General features: G+C 57.6%; 1 protein-coding gene across 1 annotated transcript in view; it reads left to right on the top strand.

The window, feature by feature from the left end:
* Nucleotides 1-10,656, top strand: part of ZFPM1 (zinc finger protein, FOG family member 1) — a 55,081-nt gene continuing 44,425 nt past the window's right edge. Inside the window, exon 1 of the mRNA XM_060185028.1 lies at nucleotides 1-778. Within this exon, the coding sequence (XP_060041011.1) occupies nucleotides 361-778 (418 nt within the window). The 5' untranslated portion in view covers nucleotides 1-360. The remainder of the gene's footprint in view (nucleotides 779-10,656) is intronic.

Raw genomic sequence — 10,656 nt, 5'->3', positions numbered from 1 at the left:
GGAGCTGATGCTAAGGGGGCGGGCCCAGGGAGGCCTGGAACCCGGACTGACCTAGGCAGCGGGGACGAGAAGAGGGATTAGATGACCAAACAGAGTCAGACTGGGGACGAAGCTGCGGGGTCAGAAGAGGTGCAGAGGCCTAAGTGAGCTCCGGATCCGGGCTGGCTCTAGGCGGTCGGGGCGATTGGAGAGGAGCCAATGCTAGGGGGCGGAGCCAGAGATGGGGCGGAGCTGGGCCCGGGCGGCCAGGAACTAAGAGCTGACTGGGGGCGGGGCTATGGCGGCCGGGGGCGGAGCCAGGGCGGGAGGAACCCAGGCCATTGAGGGGCGGGGTCCACGCTGCGGGTGGGGCGTGGCCTAATGGGGGCGTGGCCTCGCGTCACTGCTCCTCCCGCCCGGCCCCGCAGCTCGCGCCCTGGCGGTGGCCGCCGGAGCGCCGCGCGCTGCCCGCGGGGTCTGAGGAAAGGAAGCGGCGGCCGCGGGGTCCGCCCGCGAGCTGAGGAGCCGACAGCCCGCCGCCTCCGCGGTCCGCGCGCGCGCAGCGCAGGGCCCTGGCCTTCGGCCTTGGCGGCGCGGAGGCTCCGGGCCGGACGCGGCGGGCTGGGGGCGCGGACTGCGGCGGCCGTGGAGCCCGGGGGCCGAGGGCATGAGCCGCCCTGCGGCCCCGCCGTGTCCCTGCCGCCCGCCGCCCTCCAGGGGCTAGAGGCGGCCTCCGGGAAGGCGCGTGGCGCCGGAGACATGTCCAGGAGGAAACAGAGCAACCCCCGGCAAATCAAGCGTGAGTCCGACTTTGCCCGCCCCTTGCCCCCCGCGCCCACACTGCGTCCCCTCGGCCGGCGCCCGCGACCTTCCCCCCGCGCCCGGTGCCAAGCGCCGTGATCTGATCTTCGTCGGCCGCCCGCGCCCCCGCGTCTCGGCTCCGGTGCTGCGGGGTCCTGCCCTGCAAGCTGATGGGGGGGGGGCGTCCGGTGGGGAGGGGTCCGCCTGGAGCGCCCGGGTGTCTGGGGGCGCGCCCACCTCGCGGCCGCCCCTCCCCCGCGCCCCTGAGATGGTGCGGCGATAAGGCGGCCCTGATCTGGGCTCTGATAAAGTTTAAAATATTCCATTCTGCAAGTCCTATCCTGATAAGATCGCTCTGTCGGGACGGGCAGAAATTGTGATCTTATCTGGCGTGGTTGACTCTCCCAGGCTTCGTATCTAGAAGGGGGGGGAGAGAGACCTGAGAGGGAGAGGGGGCACCTCCACCCCGCCCGGACGTCTGGAAATGCCCCACCGAGTGGCGGGGACCGCCTGGCGCCCACCACTGCTCTGCTCTGTCGGCTGCACAGCAGCGTGGCTGAAGCGGGTGCTGTGGTGTCGCTTCCGCCGTCACGCACTTGGCTCCAACCACTCAGACCCTCACGAGCTGTGGCCAGGACCTCCCAGTGGAGCCTTCTTCGCTAAGGGACACCCTCCTAGAGGTCTACCTGACTCCCAGGCGGCAGATGGTGTCCTCAAATGCCTTCGGACACCCCTCAGCCAGCATCCGATGGGCTGCTGAGTCAGGGAGGGAGGGAGGGGTCTTAACCCTGGACCACAATAGCCTGTGCTTGCATCCAGGTTTGTCGCCTATACGACTTTCAGGGCAATGGGGGGGGGGGGGCACAGGCTGCTGCTGTGCACCCAGCATGGCCGATGGCCCCAAGATAAGAGCGCCCTGCATTTGCACACTCAGGGCCATACTGCACTGGGAGCACGGCAGCGGATTGCACAGGAAGCTCCGCTCTCCGCCCCAGCCAATAATAACTTGGCCTGGGTGGCCAGCTATGGGCTCTCAGGGGCGCACCGCCCAGGCCAAATGGGCAGGTCTTTGGGGTTGCTGGAGAGGGGGCGGCTTGGATCAACCAGCCAACTGCTCAGCGCCAAGCACCCGGCATTGCTTCTTCTGTCCACAGTCCAGGACCACTAAGACCCCATGTGCACGTGCCCGCGCTCGGGCCAGTGAGTGTCCGCTCCCGGTGTCCCCAAAGGGGGAAACACGGCACGAATCCGGGTTCCGTAACCCGACTCCCTCAGTGTGCGAGCGGGACCTGTTTTCCGAAAGTCGCCTTCTATCAAGTCAACTTAAGTATTAAAACCACCCACAGGTCCCGATCTGCGCTGTTCTCTGGTTTCTTTTTCCCTTCCTCCCCCTGTGTGCCTGTGTCGGGTCTGTTCTCGTGTGCGTATGTGCAAGTGTTTCAGGGTGATGAGAAATGTAGATAGAGGGAGGGCAGGGAGATCGCAGGTTGAGAACCGATCGCCGGCGTCGATAAGCCCTGGAGCCGGGCGAGCGCTGGGCCCAGCCGGCTCCCCCCAGAGGTGCTGCACGCGTCGGGGCCCGTAGGCCCGGGTGGGCGAGGCCCTGCTGCCCACCCTCGGCTGACCCGGGACGGGGCTTGGGGACAGGGCCGGGCCTGGGAGGCGGGGCGGCCACTCTCCGCCCGCAGCCCGGGGCGCCTCCTCCTCCTCGCGGCAGATCTTGGCGCGTTAAGATCCGAGCGCTGATTGTCACCGAGCGGCGGCGCCCGCCCTGCGCCCGCGGCTGTGCGTGCGGCCCTCGCAGCTGCGAGCGGGGCGGGTGCGGGGGCCTCACCTGCATGCAGCCCGCGGGGGGGGGGGGGCGGGAGAGGGAAGGGGGCCGAGCGCGGGGGGCTGCCTCCCCCCTCCCCCGGGCCGGGGCGCAGCTGCCCGCGCCTCTGTGAGCCTTTTGTTCCGCGCAGAGATAGATGTGCCGCGCTGATAAGGCGCGCAACCGATGGCGGCGGCGATAGGCGCTTCCATTTATTAACTTCAAACGTGGGCGCGGGGAGGGCGGGAGCTCGGCCCCAGCCGGCCAGATGGCTCCGCCGATAGGCCGGGCCGCGCTGGCTGCAGCTCGGGCCAGAGCTCGGACCCGGACCCCGCGCGCCCCCGGCCCTTGGTGCAGCCCCGCCTGGGTCGATGTGAGCTCGGATAAGCAGGGCTGGCCGGATGGCGATCGTCCGGAGCGATAAGACGCCTTATCTGTGGCCACCAGGCCCGGCCAGTTCGAGGCAACAACAGACCGGGGGTGTCGCAGGCCCGGCTAGCGGGGGCCTTGGCCGGCGGGCGGGCGGGGCAGCGTCCCGCCGGGCCGTCTGGGCAAGTTTTCATCCCAAACACACTTGATTGCCAAGAAGCAGGTCCTCCCCTGCGGGTGGTACAGTCCATCAAAATGAAAGAAAACTGACTTTGGGGGTTGTGAGGTGGGGGGTAAGGGGGTGGGGAGAGGACACCCGCCCCTATTCCAATTAGATGGTGTGAGATAATGTCACCTCCAGCAGACTGGGTGCTTCCCCCCCCCCCCCAATCACCATGGGGTTGGTGACCTTCCAGCAAATGAGCTGTCTCCTGCCAAGAGTTTTCTCAGAAAAAAAAAAAAAAAAGAAATAAAGGTGGTTAGTGTTAGGGGAAGGTGGTGGGGGGAGGAATCTCAGTGCTGATGCTTTTTTAGAGGGGCCTCAAATCAGCACACACACACACACACACAAAAAAGTCTTAGTAAGTTTTTACTGAGTACTTGTATGCCAGTCCAGGGTCATAGGGTCACAAGGGTGCCTCAGAGGTGAGAGGAGAGGTGAGGTAATAGTAGCTGGTGAGCATTCAGGGACACTTGGAGAATCCTGTAGCAGTCTGGAAGAGGCAGGCCACAGGGGTCTCCCAGAACAACAGGCTGGCTTCAGTTTACAACTCTGTAAAATGGGGTAATGTCTTGGGGGGTGTCACATGATGGCAAGGAAGGGACAGCCTGTGTGTGGCTGGAGAAGGTGAGGAGGTGGGCTGGGCCTCTGTTATCCACTTTGGAAGGTGGGGACAGGACTAAGCCTCCAGGTTAAAGTGGGTCTATGGGAAAGCGAGAGAACCTCCTGGGGAGTGAAGCCCTACCCCCCCCCCCCCCGCCCCCTTGGTACTTCTCTAGCTCAGATGAGAATGTTTTTTCACACGTTCTCAGAGTTTGATTAAACAAATTATTGGTGGTCACAGGATGACTAATTCTCTCTAAACTTCAAAATCCCCAAAGCTCCCCAGCAGCCCAACCCCTACTATAGGCTGGCACTGCCAACTGCCAACAGCTGGTGCATAAGCCAGCCTGAGTTGGGCACAGAAGGGGGAGGGCAACGTGGTCTTTTCAGTGTTCTGTGAATGTGTTCTGTCTCCCCAGTAGGTGAGCCATCCTGAGTCCCTCCAGACCTCTGTGTGGCAAAGAAGCCAGGAAAAGGGGTCCAGATAACAGGATGCCCGTGATGCAGAGCCAATATGGCCATGTGATTTTGTCTTCTGCAGCCTCAGTTTCTCTCCTCCCCACTCCAGAAAAACAGGCGTGAATGACAGTAGGGGGTAAAGGACTTTGAGACTGGGACTTTTGGAGACTTGCCCATGTCCCTCAGCCCCTGAACTTAGACTTGAATGCTGCTGGCAGCCAATCTCTGATATATTATGGAACCAGGGCCTCACACATGCACAACTTAAGCACGCTAGACCACTTTTTTTTTTTTTTTTTTTACTCAGAAAGAAAGGGAGAGAGAGAGGGAGAGACAGACAAAGACAGTGTGGGCGGGACATATCACCAAAGCCTCCTCCATTGCCATAGCACCTCTATGTGGTTGGGAACTCAAACCTGGCTCACACGTGGCAGTGCACACACCCTACCCAGTGAGCTATCTCCTTAGGCCCCTAAGAATTTACTTATTTCATAAGATAAGAGTTTCAGGAGGTAGAGAGAAACCAAAGCACCACTCTGATACAAATGGTGCTGGGGATCGAATTGGGTGAGTCAAACATGCAAGTCTTTCCCTTACCGGTTGAGCTATTCACCAAGATGCAAATTTTGGGGTCCTGACTTCCAAGCCTCTGGGAGATGGCCCAATGGCTCACTTGATAGTGGTAACATATTAATAATAACTGACATTAGTATTAGAACATAAGATTTGTGTGCCTGAGGTCATAGAAGCTTCAGATTCAATTTCTGGCACTGTCATTTGCCAGAACTGAGCAGTGCTTTGTACACTTTCTGAAAAGTAAATCTTTTTTTCCCCTCTTTTGTTGCCCTTGTTGTTGTAGCCTTGTTGTGGTTATTATTGTTGTTGTTGATGTCATTCATTGTTGGATAGGACAGAGAGAAACGGAGAGAGGAGGGGAAGACAGAGAGGGGGAGAAAAAGATAGACACCTGAAGACCTGCTTCACCGCCTGTGAAGCGACTCCCCTGCAGGTGGGGGACCGGGGGGGCTCAAACTGGGATCCTTACGCCGGTCCTTATACTTTGCGCCATGTGCACTTAACCCACTGCGCTACTGCCTGACCCCCCAGTAAATCTTTTTTCTTAAATAAAGGTTAAAAAAAAAAACAAACCTAGGGGCCAACAATACAGCTCACCTTGGGAGGGTCTTAACACACCTGGCTTTGCCATTTGCACAACTCAAGTGTGGACCCCTAGTATCCCACATAGGAGCACCATGACACTGAGGGAAGCTTCAGTCCCTTGGTGTCCTTTTAAAAATAAAATAAAATAAGTAAATAAATAAATAGACTAACATTCATGGAACTCTCTGTGCTAGGCCACATAGTAACTATAAGCAGGTGTTACTCTCATCACCAGTTCACACCTAAGGAAACTGAGGTACAGAGAAAGCAGCAGAGCCAGGCCCAGCATGCTGGCATTGCTCCTTGGTCTCTTACCTCATTTGCCCCAGACTTCTGTGAGCCTCAGTCTCCACACCTGTGCAATGGGACTGGGGAGCTTGGCACTGTGGGGTCGGTCGCCCCTGCCTCTCTGCCAGTGCCTCCTTACTGAGACGTCAGTGTGCAACAAGGAGGGCCCAGGATTAACCAGCCCCATCTGGGGGCCTATACCTGGCTCAGACTGCCGGCCCCTCCCTGAGGTCAGTGGGAGCCCAGCGTGGCCCCAGCGCCAGGGATTTAAATGGGTCAGTTGGGGAAGAAAGGCAAAGGGAACGTGATGCCATTAATTGTGCACTTATCTCCTGTTTCTATGCCAACCAGACGTTCCTGGGGCTTGACGGGCCCGTGAATAATACTCCTGGCCTATCTGCCATCGACAGGCCCCTCCTGGAGGCAGCTGCTGCCTCCCCGATCCATATCACCCGCACTGTGGACCCGACTGGGCCACACTAAGGTGCCTGGCTGGACTCCTGTCCACCAGGCCACCAGACCCCCCCACGCCATCCCAGAGCTGCCCTCTAGCCCCATTTCATAGAAGGGGAAGCTGAGGCCATAGCCACACACTCTCCCTGTCTGAAGATCCCCACTTAAGCAGAAATGGCCTAGGCCTTGAGGGTCAAAGTAGAGCAGCCTCTCTGAGGCTGTGGACCTCAGGGGCTTCCGCTGTGGCAGAGGGAGGCAAATAACTATCACCACCCCCATATGAGAACTTAGCTACCTTCAAACTGCAGTGTGTGTGGACTGTGAGTGAGCAAGAACTGACACCTACAATAACAGATGCCATCAGGACCTACATGCCTTCCAGAACTGGAATGGTTTTTCTCCAACTCCCTACAGCCTCTCAGTGCCCCATCATCACCAGCCCCAGGACCTTAGCACAACTGCTCAGGTCAACCCTTCTCTGCACCAGACAGTGCTCCCACAGTCTGCACCACCACTCACTCCCAGAGAACAAGACAAAGTCTGTCTGTTCTCACATACTGAGTCTTCTAAACCTCTGTCAGAGTCATGACCTAGCAGGCACATGGTGTAAAGTGGACATGGACGTAGATCCCCACTCTGCCACTCATGGCCCTGCATGAGCCTTAGCTCCCCATCTGCAAAACCAGGCCCCTGGGGACAACCAGCTGCCACAGACACCACCCTGTGCCCTGGTGTCCCACTGATAAGTCTGCAGCTCATCTGAGATAGAAAAATCCCTTTCCCATAGTGATAACACAGATAGTGATAACCTAGTCCCACCCCAGCTCTTCGTTTGTTTGGGGGTGAAGATACCACAGCATCACTCAGGAACATGCAATACTGAGGATTAAACTTGGGACCTCTTGTTTTCAAGTCCAACACTCCACTCCTCCCAGGATACCCACTCCTATAGGTCTTAGCTGAGAAATGACCTACAGCTCGTAGACCTAATATTAGCAGGCCCTCCTGGCTGGCTTCTCCCACCCATTTGTGGGAGCTGTGGATTGCCAAGCAGGTAGGTACCCAGGCCATGTAGTCTCTACTCTGCCACCTTAGCATAATGCTTTTGGCCTCTGGTCTGGAACCTCCTAGGGCTAGGGAGCTGGTGAAAATGTTCCTCTGTCTTCTTCTTGCTCCCACTTCCCCTCATATATGAGCTTCACTTGGATTTGGGTCAAGTCAGGCCAGACAGGAGGGTCCATCCCTATGAGGAGGACCCCAGGTGCCTATTCCCTGTCTCATTTCACAGAGAAGGAACTGGAGGCCTAGAGAGAGCATCGAGTCATCTTAGCCCCAGGAGAATGGGTCTGTCCACATGGCAGCCGGGCCTGGGGCTCCCAGCACGGGCCCAGCAGCATCACTAACACCCTTCTGCTTCAGTTTTCCCATCAGTCCAGTGGCCCAGTGACTGTCCCAGTTCCTAAATGAGGCCATAAGCCTCCTCCTACCCTGGGCAAGGAGAACATGATGAAAGTCTGGCTCTGAGAGGGGTCTGGGTATCACCCTGCACCCCAACCCTGGCCTTAAAGACTCACATCACCAGTGAACTAGCTCAGAAAAAACCCCTGTAAAGCTTCAGACTTTGCAGCTGTGGCCTCCAATCCTGCTTTGGAAACTGGAGTGCAAGAAGAGTACTTTAAAGAGGTGGGTAGAGGTTCTGAGATGCCAGATGCAAACTGTCTCCGGGCCTGGAGTTCTGTCCCTGGTGGACACTGTAGCCCTGGCAGCTGCTGGTTTCATCACTAAAAAAATTTCCAGAAGTCACCATGGGCTGTCACCCTTTGAGGTGGTGTTAGGGTTTGAAGAAAGAGGGGCTCCTGGTTAGGGGTGCTCTGTAGGCCCTTCTTCCATCTCAGCATCTTCCCTGGAGTGATGTCATCTCATTATGAGCAGCATTACTGATCGATAGGTCCATCTTACAAGAGGACTGAGGTTCCTTAAGACTGCTCCATAAAGATGGGCAGGGATTCCTCTGAGCAGTACCTTCTCAGACGCAGGCATCAACCCTGCCCCACCCCAGCTTGTCCTCTTGCAGGGCCCCTTCTGCCCACTCCTGGTCTCCCCCCTCCCACCAAAGGCTGTGTTTGGGAGCAGGGAATGGCCCTGCTGGGGTAGGAATGTAGTGCTGACCTTGGGCCAGAGCTGGTTAGACTGATAAGCAGGTCCCTCCCCCTGCCTACTGTCCTTCCCCTCTACTTCCCCTGGGCTTGCTGGACTCTCAGCAGCTTGGTTTCCCCACCACTATGACAGGTCTTGGAAGGCTAGTATGCAGATTTAGAACCCAAGTGGCTAGAGCTCAGCTGAACTGGGGCCCCTGGTTCCCCATTCCCAGGGCTATAGTGTGGACAGAGACCCAGTCAACTGACCCACTGAGAGTTCTCTGCTGAGTACCTTGCAGGCACCCCTCTCCTGCAATTCTCCAATGCCCACCCACCCCAAGGTTGGGATTCTTGACCCAATTGCACACTGAACATCAGAGAGGTTGACTGACTACCACAGGGTCACACAGAAGGTGGGCAGTAAAGAAGCAGGAGTGAGGGGGTAATCTACATAGGCCCTAACTCAGTCTCCAATGGCCAAGACTGGGAGTACCTCCAGAAGTGTCCCTGAGCTCCCCTCTCCCACATTTGCCCCCAAGAACAAAGCATAGGCTTGGGTACCAGGTCCAAAGCTACTAGCATCTGTGGCTGTGCAGAAATTATCTTATGTTCTAACGGTACCTCACATAAATGGAGCCTCAGTTTCCCCTCTAAAATGGAACAGTGAACCTAGTAGGGCACCTCTGAGGTAGACACAGGAGGTAGGGCCTGGGCTAGAGCTTGGTGTCACCTGTGGTACTAAACAGAACTGAAATGAGAACAGAGGCCACCTCTCCCCTCCCCCAACTCCTTTGGGCTTGTTTCAGGCCCTCCTGGTGGCTGATCCCTAACCCATCAACTTTCTCCATCTGCCCTGGGTTCTGACCCCTGTCACAGTCTCTTGCCTCAGTCTCCCTTTTTCTTCTCAAACCTCATCCTGCAAGTCAGATCAGGGATCAGGAGGGAAGGGCACAAAGGCCAGGCTAGTTCAGCTTTCTCCTTCAGCTGGATGGGACCCTTCTTGTGTGACAGGGTCTCACAAGTCAAGATGGCTAGGCTGCAGCCACAGAAGGGTTAGGGACCTGGACCACACCTCAGCTACTCTAAGGTTCCTAGAGATAGGAGAAAGCTCACTCAGAGATGAGGGTGGCCCAGGCCCTGGGGGGCTTCCCGCATCTGACCCCAGCTCACCAGAGCCCCAGGCTTATCCCAAGATCAGCCCCCAGGCTGGCAGCCACAGCAGTGAGCAGCCAGCCGCCCAAACATGAGACATGCTCTCCCCCCAGCAGGAGAGGACTTAGAGACCACCCCCCCCTCTGGTGTGCACAGAGGGGAAACTGAGGCGTAAGGTTTGGAGGTCAAGTCAGATGCTGACCTGGGGAAGGTGGTGGTGCATGGCTACAGGGGTACTTTTCAGGATTCCTAACCTCCTGCCAGGCCTGGCAACTACTGTGTTCAAGTTCAGGAAACTGAGGTCTCTGCACCATCCTCCACTGGCTACATAACTTTGGGCCAGTCTCTTCCCCTCTCTGGGCCAAGGTGTCTTGTGCCAGCCTCCCACTGCAGGAGCCAAACCAGAGCTGCAGGCTGAAGATAGCCAGGTTATCCCTGAAGCCCATAGAACAAGCTGGGAAATCCTTAGAGAGGACCCCATACACACTCCGCATCTCACCTGCTTCACACCCCAGCTGCAGCATTCAAGCTTTAGGGGGTTGGAATGAGTGAGTTTGTGGGTGCCTTCCTCTGAATGCATGGGTGTGCTGTTTAAGGGCCCTGGGTATGCCATTTAAGGAGGTCCTTCAACATTCAAAGGGTGCACCGAGCATCCCCAAGTTGGCAGGGGCTATAAAATATGAGCTGAGCCTCAGAGGGCTGTGGGGGGGAGGCTCAGGTGCAGAGACCCCAGAATAGCTCTCTCTGCTCTTGTGTTGGTGATACTTCCTGCTCTAAGGTTTAAGGTCTAGAAAAGCCTCTAGGGATGTAGGTCACAGGGGACCTGCAAGGTGCCCACCAACACTCTCCACTGCCTAGCCCCACTGAGACTATGGGGTTGCCTCCTGCCTTAGTTTCCCCTTCTGTGCCTTATATTCACATCCAGCTTTACCCAAAACAGACCTCTTCCCAGAGACCAGAAGACACTCTCCACAACACTCTGCTGTCCTCTGTGCTAGGCCCTTAGAGGGGCCCCAGCCAGCTGAGCCACCCTTCTCCCTCCCTGTTTTGCTGGCCGGAGCCCTGTCCTCCCTGAACTGTCTCCGGGTTCGGGCCTCTGGCGGGCGCAGGTTTCAGCTCCTGTGATAACTCAGAAAGTTGAACCGGCCCCATTACCGCGCCAAGATGGTTGGCGAGATACAGCCTTGATAATGGGGGAGATAGGGCGTCTCCAGGCCAATAGC

The sequence above is a fragment of the Erinaceus europaeus genome, chromosome 2 (genome assembly GCF_950295315.1).
Source record: "Erinaceus europaeus chromosome 2, mEriEur2.1, whole genome shotgun sequence".
NCBI lineage: Eukaryota > Metazoa > Chordata > Mammalia > Eulipotyphla > Erinaceidae > Erinaceus > Erinaceus europaeus.
The sequence above is the reverse complement of the archived record's forward strand: the minus strand, read 5'-3'. Positions and strand labels throughout refer to the sequence as shown.